Source organism: Python bivittatus, unplaced genomic scaffold, assembly GCF_059951505.1.
Source record: "Python bivittatus isolate LINGU-HERP-01145 unplaced genomic scaffold, Pbiv_v1 ctg000980_np1212, whole genome shotgun sequence".
Lineage (NCBI taxonomy): Eukaryota > Metazoa > Chordata > Lepidosauria > Squamata > Pythonidae > Python > Python bivittatus.
Window position 1 is genome coordinate 39761406 of NW_028277125.1, and position 15768 is coordinate 39777173.

Here is a 15768-nt window from a genome sequence, read left to right on the forward strand (position 1 = left end):
CCGTTCGCTTACTCGCTGCCCGCCCGGCTGCGGGGCGCTGTTGCAAGCAGCGAGAGGAGCGGCTGGGCTGGGTTGGGCCGGCCGACGGGGAGGTGCTGGGTCTTGAGCTTTACGAGGTGGGTGGGTGGTAGGAAAGCAGGAGGGGGCGGCCGCGGCGGCCTTGGCTTCCCTCCGACTCTCCCCCTCCCGATAGGCGGACGATGAAGAAGCTATACATCGGCAACCTGAGCCCGGCCGTGACTGCCGAGGAGCTCCGGCAGCTCTTCGGGGACAGGAAGTTGCCCCTCACCGGGCAGGTCCTACTCAAGTCCGGCTACGCTTTCGTGGACTACCCGGACCAGAACTGGGCCATCCGCGCCATCGAAACTCTCTCCGGTAAGCCAGGAAGCGCGGCGCTCAGGACTAACCCGAGGGCGTGCGGAGATACCTCTTTGCCTTGACCTCCCCCCGCCCCCCGCCCCGCTCCTGGCCACTATTCCGCCTTCCGTCTGGATGGACGAGGCCCCTTGGAGCCGGCAGGGCAGCGAGTGTGTCGGGGACAATCCCTGCTTGGGCGAGATGTTGACGCGGGGGGTGGGGGGAGTGTCCCCTATTTACTCAGCTCCCCCGCGAGAGGCGGGGGGAGGGGACCCGGTGCCCCTCTCCTGACCGAAACGAAGCTGTCTTCGTTGCCTCTCGGAGGGCGGTGCTGCTCCCAGAGCCTGTGAGCCGGTGCCCGCGCCTAGGCGCCCTTTCCCGTTCGCCCTGAGTGCGCTGCGCTTCAGCAGGCGGCCCGGCGGGCGAGGGAGGGATTTTTCGCTGATTTTTTTCTCCGATTTTATTGAGCGGCTCCAGAGTGCGGGGGACCGCTCCCTTTAGTTCTCCCGGCACCCGCTAGATCTGGGGCACCTTTCTACGAGGTGCCCTGTCCCAACTCGCCGGGAGCCCGGAGCAAAGAGCCCAAATCTGCCTGGGGGCCCGGAGTGACGCGCAGCCCTGAGGCCGGCCAACCACACCGGGGACGAGCCGAGCCACGGCTTGAATTGACGGAGAGGGACGTTTGGGCCAGCCCCCGGAGGCAGACGGTCCATCGGGATTCAGCGGGCCGGCCTGGAGCCGCTACGAAGAACCACTTGGAGTATAGTTGGCCCTTCCCTCACAGGCGCACCTCGGCCGTTTCGTTCCGGAGGTTGAATGTTAGCCGGAGCCCAGGTCGGGCGAGCCCAGTTTGTTTAAGCACCAGCCCTTGAATGTGGCAATTTGTCTGCTGACTCCTCGATCGTTTGCTGGCGGTCCTAGGAATAGTTTGGGCAGAAGAATTCTACCTGAACGGGGCGGGGGTGCGCGCGCGCGCGCGCTTAGCGGAGCGGGCTCAGAATCTTTTGGACTGAACTGCGGTGCTGGCGCAAGAGTTCGTGTGAACGGTCCCAGTTGTAGATCCCGATGGGCAGAAGGACCTCCCCTCGCCCCCCCCCCCGTCAAATGTTTCCACGGGCATGGGATGAAGCAGTTTCTTTGGCAAAATACTCACTTGAGAAAACAAAGACACCCCCCCCACAGCTCCCCCCCACAGCATGCCTGAAATGTTTTCAAAGCCCATTTCTGCTTAAGGGAGTTTTCCGCCCCCCAAAGGGTGACTATTTTTCCCATCAAATTGCTCTCATTTTCCATTCTCTACCATCAATCCTGGGTAATCAAAAAATGGGATACCCACAGTGAGTTCCAGCAGAGTTTGGATGCTGAGCAATCAGGACTCTCGCACTTGGAAACGGATTCTTTTATTTTTACTTTTAAGGTAAAGCAGAGTTGCATGGCAAAGTCATGGAAGTGGATTATTCAGTCCCCAAAAAACTAAGGTAAAATATTTGTTCTTCCTGTTACTACAATTTATTAGTAAGCTGGAGAAAAAGAGGCAGAGAAAAATTGCATCACTGAAGTTTAAGCTGCAGTGATGAACATACTTTAGTAGTTACATTTTTGCTTTTGTTGTCTGAGGGTTGTTTTTCTTTCTTTCTTGGAAATCATGAGTGTTTCCTCCTGTATCAGTGTGGTTGTGATATACAGCTTTCTATAAACCTAATTGTTCCTTTTAAAAGTCAAGATGCTGTAACACAAACTTTCCTGTTGGGTTTAAAAAACCTTTTTAGGGATTCTCAACTGAGACCCTAATTGATTTTCCACAGGGATGAGGAGCAAGATTTTAAGTCATATAAGCTTTTCAGTGCCAGTCAGCCAGAAGTAAAGATATGACCAGGTACAGAGATAGGCAACCTCTTGTTCTCATGTTCTGAATAAAATAAATATAAAAACAACTATGGCTGAAGATGATGGTAATTGTAATTCAGCATATCTTGGGGAAGTTGTGCTCAGAACTACTTGATTGGTTCCATGCCTCAACTATCTGGGAACCTTTGTTGCTAAAAGCTTCTTTTACGTGACCTGTATAAACCATGTCTTATTTGAGTAGTAATCAGTGGCAGAGATGTGAGTTACGTGGGGTGATAGTGCTGTTTTCTAATTTGCTGTTCTGGTTTTGCTATATTCTGTGTTGGCATGCTTGTTTTCACTATTCTAAGTAAAGCATATTAAAAAAAAAAGTGTTTTCAATTAGAAGGCAGAGAAATTGTAATGTTTTTAAAGTATAGTTTTCTAATGTATTTTATTGATATTGCTAGATAAACAACTGTTGCTTTATCATCACAGCTGTCTACACAGTTTTGAAATGCTTTCAAATTCAAAAGTTCTGCTCCAGTGTATTTCCAAATTTCTGAAACAGTGGGGTGGATGAACAGTGTTATTGGTCTTTTTATTTCTTTTAATTGTGTGTGTATATTTTTTAAAATTGTAGGTTTTGTACCAGTCCCTCTGTGGCAAATTGGAAAACTGGCTATACCATTATTGCTCAGGAAAACTCTGCCTTTATACATGCTTTGTAATGAAATCAGTACAGTTTCTTTGCATCTGGGAATATCTAATGATTTCCCAATTTCTGAAGATCTTAGCGGATTCTTCATTCCCTTAGAGGACACCATGCATTCCAACAATATTTTTGAAGTTCTGTTTGAGAAAAGGTTTCAAAGTGTTTAAAAACTGAACATTAAAATTTAAATTCCAAAAAAAAAGTGGAATGCATGAATATGGTTTTTAAAGAAAATTTTAAATCTAAATATAGTACAAAAAGTTGATTTCTGCAATACTTGTGTAAATATGAGGGGGGGGTTGTTTCAAAGTGTAATTGTCAAGTCATGAGTATATAATTTGTGTGATGTGATTCAGAACTTATCTGTTCATCAGTGTGGCATTTCTTAAATATGTTGAATCTATTCGAACTTTTGTGTGAAAATCCTCACTCCTGTGTCCCATGATATGTTCCTAGCCTTTGTAATTACTTTCGTGAAGGAAGTTCAAAAAGTTAAGGTAGTTTTATGCACACTGACACAAAAGTAAATTTCACTGTATTTACTAGAACTGACCTTTAGGCAAGCATGAACTGGGTTTTAGAAGTAGTTGAAACATTTATTATTATTTTTGAATGCAGAAATAACATGTTTGATGCTATGTGGTCAGATCATAGCATTTGCTGTGTTAGGAATTTAATGTGCCAGGATTTATATTTTGTGTACAATACGATAGAATATGGTTGCATGTAGCTAATTTGGTGCAAATGTTTTGAATTATATGATTAGAAATATTGCATCCAATTACGTGAATATTTTTCTGCACTAGCATGTGCTTAAACATGGTACAGTACAAAAATATCATGAAAAATAGAGAATCATAAAGTCATAGTTATTATTACATTAATTGTTCCAGTCAAAATAGTTTGCTGTTGATCTGTTTGGGAAAAAATGTTGATGCTATGGTGGGGGAAAGAAATTAATGATTTTGTCTTGTTTTATGTCCTTTATGTGGTGTCATAATTCATTCTCATCAGTTGTCCCAAAATTGTAATCATTTTCAATTACTTTGTTTTTAATTACTCCACTCAGAATTATTGTCTTCCATATAAACATGTAGTTATAGTGGTGGTGTCTTTGTCTAAACTTAAGAAAATTACTTTTTTTTTTCATGCTTCAAAACTATAGAATAGGATCTATATCTTTCAGTAGGAACACTATCATGCTTTTGAGGTTAGTTGGAAATTCAGAAGTCCTTGAAGTTTGCCTTAAAGTTTATTAAGTGCTGAAAATCCAAACCAGCATCCTTTGCTTAAGACATTTTTAGATGAATTTTTTTTATGGAATTGATTGCAAGGCAACTATTTTGATCAGATGCAAATATTGTCAAATTTAACTAGGTTAGAAATATATTCTTAAATAATAGATTACTTTCATACTGTGAAAGTCCATATAAATTAATGGTTTTGAACAAATAGATGAATTTTGTAATCAGGGATTATTTTAACATTGCTAGTATTTGGCTAGCTATGGCATGACAGTGTAAAGTTTACAATTTTGTGTATTCAGCTTGATTATTTAAAATATGACTTGAGAAAGTTTTGAAATAAAAGTGATATGTATTGCAGTGCTGTCTGAAAATCATTTGAGATACCATAGTCTGTAATTAAATGCCCACACACAAAGTGCACACTGAAAACTAAAATCCTACTTAATTTTTCATGAACCTGAAATATTCAACAGTTTTGTTTAGATATATATTCCATTAAAACAGAAACTAACAGGTATCTTATAGGCAAACATATGTATTGGATACAAGACAGTTTTGAGCTAGAGTACATTCAGGCAGATTATCTGTCAAAGTATATGGATTTTGATCAGCATAGCTTATTTCACAAGACAGTACCATAGCTAGTCTTTAGATGTTACAGGATCCTATGTTCACACTTCCCCCACAGCTGCCCTCTGCAATTAAAATCAATGTTGCGTAGTTCCCATTTAACACATGTAGGATCTACAAGTCAGTATAATGTACAGATATGTATAATATTAAATGAATTATGAAGGGAAGTCCTATGCTGTATCATTTTTACTGGCATTGTAGGTATGAATTCAGTTTGAATGTTCACTTTCCTATTTTTTTCTTAACTTTGGCATTGCTTTTTTATAAGAATCAGCGAAGCTTTGAAAATGGTGACAGCCACATGGCAATAATGGGGGTAGGGTCAAACAGCCAGAGGTAGTTGGAGACCAAAGACCATATCATTCACAAATTAAAAATCACAAATTTTCTGTCTTGTAGTTTGAACAATAATTTAGAAAAATATATTCATGTTTTTGTCTTCTGTATATATTACATTGTGGAGAAGGCAAGTAGCATAAATCAATTCTCAATATTTGTAGATATCTGTAGTAGAACATTTCATTAGGTGAAGAAATAATTTATTCAGTAACTTTATGGATTAAAATCTGTGTATGTAGAATAATTATTGGAATGGGACAAACTGTACAACTGTATTGTGCTACTAATTTTGATTTTACTCTCACACTTTTCATGGAAATTTTAGTAATATATCCTGAATTCCTACAGGATGCAATTAAAAGGGTTTTTTGTAGAAACTAAAATGTATGTATTTTAAAAAGACTTTCAAACTTGAAAAATACCGCAAAATATAAGAAATAACTGGTACAACATGTAAAAACTTAATGATTTATTTGTAAAATAATATCAAAAATAAGATAATGGGTTTATAGTCCCTGTCCTAAGAAGCCATCAGATATAATTGAATAAAGTATTTGAAAGAGATTTAGCCATATTTGGTTTCTAGTTAATTTGTATGAAAGGGAAAGAACCTAAAAGCAATTATAAAAGAAAATAATACTAATTATTTTTGTTCTCTTAAAGGATTCCTCCAAATAATGTAATTTTCTACATAAAGTAATGTTTATGTAAAACATAACACACAAATTGCTAAAAATCTTTTTTTGGTGTGCTTGTGTGTGCTGTGAATGTGAAACAATTCTTCAACAGATGAGGGCAGGAGTTAGGACCGATCTTAACATTATGAATTTTCTACTATTAAAACATCAAAGACACTAGACTTCATTTTGTTAATATAAACTATTATTTCATAACTTATATCTTCATCTTTTCAGATATGGTGTAATATTTTTTAAATTAGGTACTTCCCATTTAATTTATTTTGCATTTAAAATAAATTACCAGAAATGTTTTTAGAACTTTCAGAGAAATACAGCAAGGTAGTTATGCTGTATTAGCCAAAGTTATTCTTTAAGAGGGAAATACAACAACTTCTGTTTAATAATTATTGAATGAACTACTGTTCCTATCTGACATATGATTAAAATAAATTATTAAATTGGTTCCTCAGTAATCACTGGAGTGGTTCATCTGGATTTTGTTGTTTCCATGAGTCACTTTCATAGTAGTTTCTGGATGAAAAAAGATCATACATGTTAAAAACCTGGGAGATCTGGAGAGATTAAGAAAGTTGTGATAGAAATAGTTGCTGAATGTTGGGTGAAAGGGTAAAGGGACATGAGGAGTTACTAATGAGGAACATAAAGAGAAGCCATATTTTGCACTGATTCTGTGATACAAAAGGTCACAAAATATTTAGCGTGCATGGTAATATTATAAGGATTGTAAACCATGATGCCCCTGATCTTAGGCTTTTTAAATGCAAGGTAAGTGAAGAAATAGTAATATTTGAAAGTGTTAGAAAGAGCAAGTTATTGGTCTTAAAATGATTAATTTCCTGCAGTTCCCTCTCCCTTACTGTGGGAATTAAGGAAAAGAGTGGGTCCACTTTTGTTATGTAACACCTTAATTAAAAAATTTGTGGAATGAAATTATTATTTTCTAATACTTATTTCTAATAAAGAGTTGCTGAATATACTGAAAAGGACATTATATACTGTTTTAAATGATGTGATATACATAACTTAATTGTTACAGACTTAAGAAATGCCAGTTAACATATATGAATTCTTCAATTTTCTGTGCCTGACTATTGAGTTTATAAAGATACATTTGATATATCTTCTAAGATTATAAATCACTATATGGGCCAAAGGGGTGTTTTTCAGAAATATTAGGTTTGCTGTATAAAAATATTCATAACAATCTTAAAGGCATTAGACTCCCTCTGATTAATTCACTCATGTCTCAATAAAGATGGGAAGAAACTTTTTTTCTGCTTGGATGGAGCTGCAACCAGGTGATAGAAAATGTGTCTATAGATAGCCTGTAGTGGAAAGAAAAAGAAGCCACCAGGAATGGTTTCCTTTATTTCATTAATTTGGCATATAATCAAACGAAAAGACAACCTACTGACTATAGAGCTGAACAAATGAAACATGGAAAAGGAAAACTAGGAATGTAGAAAAAAGCAAAGAAGGTAAAGGTTACCCTACAAATGGGAGGCAAGAAAGAGACCACTTTTTTTTGCGTCAGCATGATTAAACATTTTTAGTCTAACGTCTTAGATGAAGTTGTAACTGTTGATATTCCTAAAATTAAGTAACACATTCACGAAATCCATTTCTGCCAGTCAAAAGAAAGCGTATGGAAGGAAGGAATTTCTGCTTCTGCATGGGTGCAAGCTGTTTAGATTTTTCTAGAGTAAATTGCCCATATCCAGGAGGCAAAGAGGGAGGTATTTTAGATCTTATTATAGATAGTCACTTTTGTTTTAGAAACATCAATTATCTGTATTTTGGTAAAATACAGTCCTGCTCTTCAATGTCCTGTGTTCCTTTTTTGCATGTACCTGTAATGTACTGCTGGTAGAGTTTCTTATTTTATAAAAGAATGATTGTGTAGGTGACTGATGACATAACATTTGTATATCCTAATTACTCTGTAAGCATCTACAACAGAGGCAACAGTAGGATTTTCTTTTGTTTTTTTACTAATTCAAGACTGAATTTTCTGTAAAGAAAAAAGATGCTATTTGAAGTGTAATATAATTTAAGCTAGGTTTTAGTATGCCCTTCTCAACAGGTTTGTCACCAGGCATCAGAAACATACTGGAATTCTTTTTTTTTTTTTTAATTCTTTGTCCATCTTCTTGTGACTGGCACTGAAGTGATTTGTTATTCATACTATCTTAATATGATCTTGCCACCAGCTTTCCTATTTTATATAAATCTGGCTCACTCTGAAAAAGATCAAGGTCTTATCCTGCTCTCTATGACTCAGACTGAACTCATGCCCTCCAGTCAAGCTTTAGCCTGCCCTTTTCCTGAGCTCGTGAAAGTGACCCAGTCTTTTATCTGAAATACTGTCTCTTGTCTTTCCCTTTGACATCATATCTTTTTCATTGGCAATCACCCTTGTAATACTGCTCTCTTTGAGGATTTAAATGGCATGACTCAGGTTTGTCCAGAATCATGAGACTGCTTTGCTCATTACATTTTATTGTAATCTACTTGGGGTACTTATTGTTCATTAATCTGTAAGAAATCATGCTAGCCTTTTCTTTGAAAGTATGCAGACTATCCACAAAAGGCTATTCTTTCAAATGTAAATTGCATGCCATATCATTTTTCAAATGCTAAAGTTTGGCTCTGGGTACTGATAAATTTCAGAGTTTTTTATTCAAATGTGAATTATTCATTCAGCCATACTTCTGATCTTGGGCAATCTAAATCTAGTCAGCAGCAAAGCATACCTAGGGATGAGTTAAAATTGAATACTTCATCAAAAAAAACAGTCACACTGAAAAGTCCCACAGCCTTACTCTTCCAATCCTCCGGTGACTGAATAAAAAAAGATTCAAAATATTTGTCTATTTAAATTCCTTTATTTGTCTCCAGGACATTGTCTCCCTCACACATAAGATTAATGTAAGATAAATGTGGTCACTGCTAGTTAAAAACATAAGGACATAAGCAGTACCCTGTTGGATAGGACTCCTGGCCAGTCCAGTCCAGCTGTCTGTTCTCACAGTGATGAACCAACCACACAAGGAAGCCCATTAATCTCCCAGCAGTGGGTTTCAGTGGTAGTCACACTGCCATCAAGACTAATAGTCGTTGATCCCCACAACTTCCATGAATTGGTCCAACCCTTTTTTGAAGCCAGCCAAGCTGATAGCCAGCACTACATCTTATAGCAAATTCCAAAGCTTGATTGTGCATTGTGTAAAAAACATTTCCTTTTGTCTGTCCTTATTCTTTCAGGATTCAGTTTCATTGGATGACACAGTTCAGTAACCCATTTTGGACAAGATCATAATTTAATCAGAAGTCCTTTCCCTCTGGTCAGCTCAAAAACTTAATCACATCATGCAATATCAGAAGATGCTCAGATCAGTGGAGAATGTTTCAGTATTGAAACCCACACTGAGAGGTTTTAAATTAAGTACAGGTAGTTCTTGTTTAGTGACCACAATTGGGACCAGCAACTCGGTCATTAAGCGAAGTGGTTGCTGAGTAAAACCATGACTCTGCTTTTCCTCTCCAATTTTCCTTTGCTTTATAGACCTGCGAAGATCATAAATGGGAGGGTTGGTTGTAAAGTTACTTTTTTCATCACCGTCATAGTTGTGAATGGTTGCTAATGAGTCAGTTGCTAAACGAGGATTACCTGTAATTTCAGGCTCTGGATTGCCATCACCTACCTAGCTAGTTGTTGATCCTATCAGGCAGAAATAGTAGAAGATGGCTTCCTATATCAGCTGACATCTGTAAGAAAACTCAGTCAGATCATTAATTATACTCTTCCTAGTTTTTTCATAAAGTTAAAATCAAGCCAGTCTGTAACCTGTCTACTAGATCATGTGCAGAAATTGCTTTAGCATTCTTCCGTACTAGTTTGGATTCTTCTGCACCAGAATCACCAGAGATACTAACAACTTATAATTCTGCCATCTAAACAGCACTAAGTCTTCTAGCTCCAACCACTGAAAAACTGGCCTCTAAAAGAAATTCAATTTCCTGGTTAACTCCAGATGTGCACATAAACTGTACCCAAGTTTGGAAATTGGAGTGAAAATACAGAAAACATCTGACTCTTAGTAAGATGGAAACTTTCCAGCAAGTCCTTTCTCAGTACTTCACTTTGTTGGAACAGGCAAAGTGATACTACCATCACAGTGCAATATCCACTTAAGCTAATTCTCTCAGGCAGCCTTTTAGCACCTTTCAATCCCTTTTAACTCCACTCCTGTTGGTAAGGAATGTTCTTCCTTACTTATACCTAATGAATTTGGTAATTAATTTTTATCCAGAATTGAAACGATCCAAGCTACAATTTCAGCATTAGGTTCTAGTACCCCTGAATTAGATTATTTTGGTCCTAATTCTACTGCAGGTCTGCACAATTTGTAGAGGGAATAGGGCCACATTGATAAATTAAAAATAATTGTGGGCTGCAAGGCACTACCTGGCATGCTGATCTGGCAGCGTCGGTGAGGCCTGGAGGGATTGGAGGCACTCAGTAATGTGCCTTTTGGGGCAGCACAGGCTTTGGCAGTGGTGAATTTATTGAGTTTTAAAGAGATGCGGGTGGGCCGCACAAGGCCTGCTCTACTGGAATTTTCTTTTTCCCCATAACAGCCAAAATAATTTCAGCAGCTCCCTATGCCACCAGTCCCTCTGATCCATTTCCCTCCTTCATATAATATTCTGTACTTCCCCCCTTTTTGCCCTTTTTCACTAGGCAGAGAGACTGTTCTCTTTGTACTGGCAACCATCCAGGCTCCCTGAAACACCTACCTTCATCTTCTGTTGTATCTGCTGTATTTGGCACCTTGGAACAATATTATTGACCCACTTGAGTTCCTTTGGGGACAGTGGCACCACACTGCAATAGTTTCAGTCCTACTTGTTTCTCTGTATCTTTTCTGTTACGTGGAATGGTGCTATTTCCCAACCATTTTTTTCTTCAGTAGTTTCACAAGGCTAAGTGTTTGGTCCCCTGTTATTTACTTTATAACCTCTTCCTGAAGTCTTTCAACTTCTTCTTTCCAGTCATTTACGTTGATGACAATCATCTTCTTTCCCTGTTCTGAATAACATGTAGATATCCCTTTCCAAAGATCTTGGCAGGGTCTCAGAGTAGATGTGTTTTTACCATGTCAAACTGAGGATGGACAAAACAGTTTATTATGGTTCATCAGGTTCCTTCCTCTTGTCCTTTTTATCACCCTCCCCTTTCTGTTTTCAGGACTGACAGCTGTGTGCCTTCTTGGTAGTAGGGAACTTTCTTTAAAGTACTTCATCAATAAAACCACCAAAAATATTTTTCATTTAATAAATATTTGAGGGATTGATCAGTTCTCACCAACAAACTGATGAAGCATCTATCATCTCATATCTGGATTATTGCAGCAGCTTGCTGGTTTCTCTTTTCTTTTGTTGTTCTGTCAATGTACCAATACTCAATCTGTGTCTACCTTTTGATCTATTTCCACTGTTTTGGACCTTCCCTGAATTACCCTCACTTCCCTCTATTGTTGATCCCTATACCAGTTAGGTAGATACCAGTTTAAGTTCCTGGTGCTGACTCCTCAGGTCTTGTACGCAAGCATATCCAGCTATTTGGAACATTGGCTGTAGCATGGCTGATAAATAGACATAGATAAACACACACTTGGAACTTTGAGAGCTGCTGCTAATCAAGAGATTGTACTGGGCTAGATGGAATAATGGCCTGACCCAGTATAAGGTAGGTTTGTATGGTCATATGACAAAACTATTTGGAAAGGTTACAGGGAAGAACAAGTATTCTTGTGTGTCCTTCATTCTGACTGTGGGAAGAGAGAACTAATAGTTGTCTAGAGAGATGTTGTATGTGTTGTACGTACTCTTTCCTTTCATTTTGCTGTTTTCAACTTAATGCATACCCATCGTATCTAGTCAAGTTGGTTTTACTAGTTTTGAAAAGAAAGGATAGCGGGGCAGAAAAATATTAGGATAATGTGACAAATAATGATTCCTGTTGCCCACTTTCAGCTGCTAGAAACAATTTGCCTTATTCTTAGACTAGATTGGGCCACAGTGACATCCATTGGGTATAGGCAATATAAACTGATGGTTGTCAGTTTTCTCTTTACTGTCTACATAGGGAATGCATGATCTTCAAAAAGCTGTTAGACCATAGTTCTTATCTTCTTTCAATGTTGACCATGTTGTCTGTGGGGGCAGATAGAACTGGAGGTCAGCAGTATCTGAAAGGCCACAGATTACTCATGTATGCCATGTTGTATCCATTCATTCCATTTACAAAGGAACCTTGAAAGGAATCAGTTGCTATATCCCAAGTAATTCAAGATAGGAAGTCTGTTTCCTACTCAAGAGACAAAGGATTCTTGACATTTCCTTGGAACAAGTCCTGTGACTTGTGGTTTCATAAGTAGATAATTTTGTTTCCTTGCACACTTGAAAATCTATCCCAGTTTCAGATTTTAAGGTGAAGAATAGTCATTCCTCTCTTGTCATATCTGACACATGGCCCTTATAGCTATACATTTTCAAGTTTGTTTTAGTAAGTGAAATAGGCTTTATGGCCATTCTCCATTTTTAAATTAGCTAACCTTGATTGATCAGAAAAAGTTGAACAAGATCAGCCTGGTTAGAATTTGGATGATAGTTTACCAAAAAATACCAGAGTGAAGGCTAGATTAGGAATTTTTTTTTAAAAGTTTCAGAAGAAGACAGCAATAAACCACCTCCATATTATACCAGGAAACTACATGAATATATCCATGTAGTCACCAGGAATTGAGTTTGACTTGACAGAGACTTTATATTTATTTATGGTTAAAAATGAATCTGTTAAAGCCCTTTCAATTAAGAACACTGGATTTCCAGTATTATGTGATCTGACAATGGTTTTATGAATTAAGTTGGCTGCTACTACACATGCTGTGCACAAAGGTAGCGCTGTGAAACTTTTAATACTGAATAAGAACATGTTGAGGAGGTGGGTAAGAGCAAAGAGTTTATTAGCCTTTAAAGCCTTTGAGCTCAGAAAGAGACTACAGTTCAGTTTTATGATGATTTTGTTCAGTCAATGAAATGACTTTAACTGGTAAATACTATGAAGAGCCATTTTATCCTGTAGCAATAGCTGAGAAAATTTATATTCTCCCTTATTCCTTTTCCCAAGAGAGACAAGATTATATAAACTCTGAAAGTTCAGTGTCAGTCCAGAGCTATTCTTAAAAGTAATTACTTGATGCAGGGTTTTGATAGAAACCCTCAGCGAACATAGAATATTGAATTCTGAACACTGTTGAAGTATCCTTCCCTGGCATGCCAGCAAAAATGAACAAAAAGGGAACAAGTTGAACCTTAACGAATGAAACGTTTTTCTCCATTTTTATTCTTTAAAAGAATGGGATTGTAAATTGCGTTAGTCGTAGGTAGAAAGTTCACACATCATGCTAAGCCGTAATATTTTTTAAGTTTACTGTTGTTTGAATGAGCTATGGTTGTTTATAAGCCATGGTTTCTGGCTTTGTAGCTACCTCATATTCAGTCATTTGTGGTTTCTTCAATAAACTGTGGTTAAACTATAGCTTACCATAGTGTGTGAATCCAGACTCTGGGGAATAAGGTACCTGTAGAAATATCCCCAGAGTACTGAATTTCCCCAATGTGGTACCTTCCAAAGACACTGTTCATGCTGATTTTGAGTTATTGGAAGGCTGCCCTGGAGCTCCCAGCCCAGTACAGGGATGTTGAGAGCACCAAATTGTATTCAGCTTTTTGCTACCTGAATCTCTCCAGATTATACCATGCTGGTGGGAAATTTTGGGAGTTGCATTCTCTGCCCCTCTGCAGGATACCAGACTGGGGAAGTCATGGCCTTGCAGATCTTGAGAACATTCCTGCATTCTAGTGTATTAATATCATTGCTACCATTGAGCGGAATGGTTTCTTTCACTAGTGCCAAAGCCATTTTTGAAGGCTAATTTGCTCATTCCATTTTACAATTCAATTTGAGGATTATGGAGTTCTAAATTCTAGTAAACTTTTGGAGCAGGCTGCAGGTCTGTTTACCTGGAAAAAAAAATTGTAAGGATTCCCAAGCAACTTTTATTACGTTTGGGGAGAGGTGGCATGCAAAAGACATTGTTACATTAGACTGCAAAAGGAGAAGTAAGGATGTTCTGCGTGAAATAGGAATAGGACTTAGGTTGTCACAAAAGGAAGTAAATGAAAAAACAACCACTTCTTTAGAAGAATATAGTCAAAAAGAAGATAGACATCCAGCGTACATACAGACACTTGGAATGAAGCATATCAAATATATTCTAGTTCATGCTTATTTGCTGATACTCTTGGCACCCTCACAAAGCTGAATTTAAGATTCCTTTAAGTGCAGTTTAGTTGATGTGAGAGATTCCTGTTGTCCAGCTTGCTAAAAACAGACAGTGCTTACACATCAATGTGATTTTCACATAGCAGAATGCCACCAACTTAAACACTTAAAATATGCACCCTCTTCTGCAGATTCAATTCTTCTAAACCAGCCAAATGGTACGATTTAATTCCCAGGACACAGAATTCCCAGCAAATATCTCCCATTAATGAGGAAATATCTTTTATGAGATGTATGTTCAGTATACACCAATAACCAGGATATCCAGCACACACAGTTAGGCAAAGGCTATTAAATAAATCTAGCAACAATGACTCTCTGGCTTCTAAAGAATATGCACAATGCTAATTTCTTCTATGAATTTTGTCTGTAAATATCTGGGGGTCAGCCTTCTCTCATAACTATGATAAATGTCTGTATGACCTAAAAGCAAACATTCTAAACATAAACTTAATGACAGAGAGCAACAGAGAAGAAGAGAGCTGGGAGGACCATAGCACATGGTAGAACCAGGAAAAATTGTCCAGCTCATCATATTGAGACAACATACTGCTTAACATTGAAGCATTTAGCATTTGTTCCACATTGCTCCATTACTTCATTATTATTTAAAAGGGAAGCCCCAGTTTGTGGAATGAGTAAATTAAATCACTGAATAGTTGCAGCGTGTAAAATATAAGAATTCCTCTCTTTTGGCTTTCCCCTAAAAGTGTACAGTTATGGAAATGGTTTAAAGAGGTGGTAACAGCGCAAGGAGCGTTTTTCCAATATTAGAACTTCTGTTCAAGTCTATAAGCTCTCCAAGGTCAGGGATTCTCAGGGTGCTGAAAAGTTTTGAAACTTTTCCAGGGGACACCATTCAGGACACGGAGATAATGCTAGGTTGTGAACCAGGTGGCTTATTTTCTTCCTGTTGGCAGCCTCGGCGGCCATCTAGAAACTGAATTTTGAGGCATGGGTCCCCCCCCACCCCCCATGAATCTTTCTGACAGCATGTAGCACGAGGCTGCTTTCTGGGGGCAGGGGCGGGTTGTATTGAATAAACTACATTTGAGATGTGAACGGGCCAGAGATAACATAACGGGCTGCTCTGGGAGACTGACTGGAATGATGTTTCGTCATTTAATCCAGAGAAACCAAGCATGTTATGTGATACTACATATTGGACCAACCTCTGTTGGCATCCACGGAGTTCTTTATGCAGAAATGGGTAAGGTTAATTTCTGAGGCCTGATGTGTGGCAGAAGACATTCACAAAAGTCAAGGATTGGAGTATAGAATCTGTGGCCCTCCAAATGTTGCTGATCTACAGTTTGCAGCAGCCCCGGTCAGTATAACCAGCGATGAGCAATGTTGAGAGCTGTAGTTCAGCAATATTTGTAGGGCAAGATCCCACTCCTCCTCTGGGATCACCCAGTTCATTAAGAAGGGGGATATATGATGAGGGTACAGGTGGTTCCATGACAACAGTAGGCATTTCTGGTCACATGTATTTTTCCTGTTCTGATTGTTCATACTGAGACATACCCAAATTAC

General features: G+C 38.7%; 1 protein-coding gene across 6 annotated transcripts in view; it reads left to right on the forward strand.

Moving 5' to 3' along the window:
• The window catches only part of IGF2BP2 (insulin like growth factor 2 mRNA binding protein 2), a 78114-nt gene that overhangs the window by 139 nt on the left and 62207 nt on the right, over positions 1-15768 (forward strand). For 2 of the 6 annotated variants that reach the window (XM_088132421.1, XM_088132422.1), the window contains exons 1-2: positions 20-375; positions 1775-1835. In XM_088132421.1, the coding sequence (XP_087988547.1) occupies positions 201-375; positions 1775-1835 (236 nt within the window). In that variant the 5' untranslated portion in view covers positions 20-200. Of the gene's footprint in view, positions 1-19; positions 376-1774; positions 1836-15768 lie in introns of those variants that run through there. The other 4 variants (XM_015888048.3, XM_088132420.1, XM_088132419.1 and 1 more) reach the window with 3 other exon arrangements.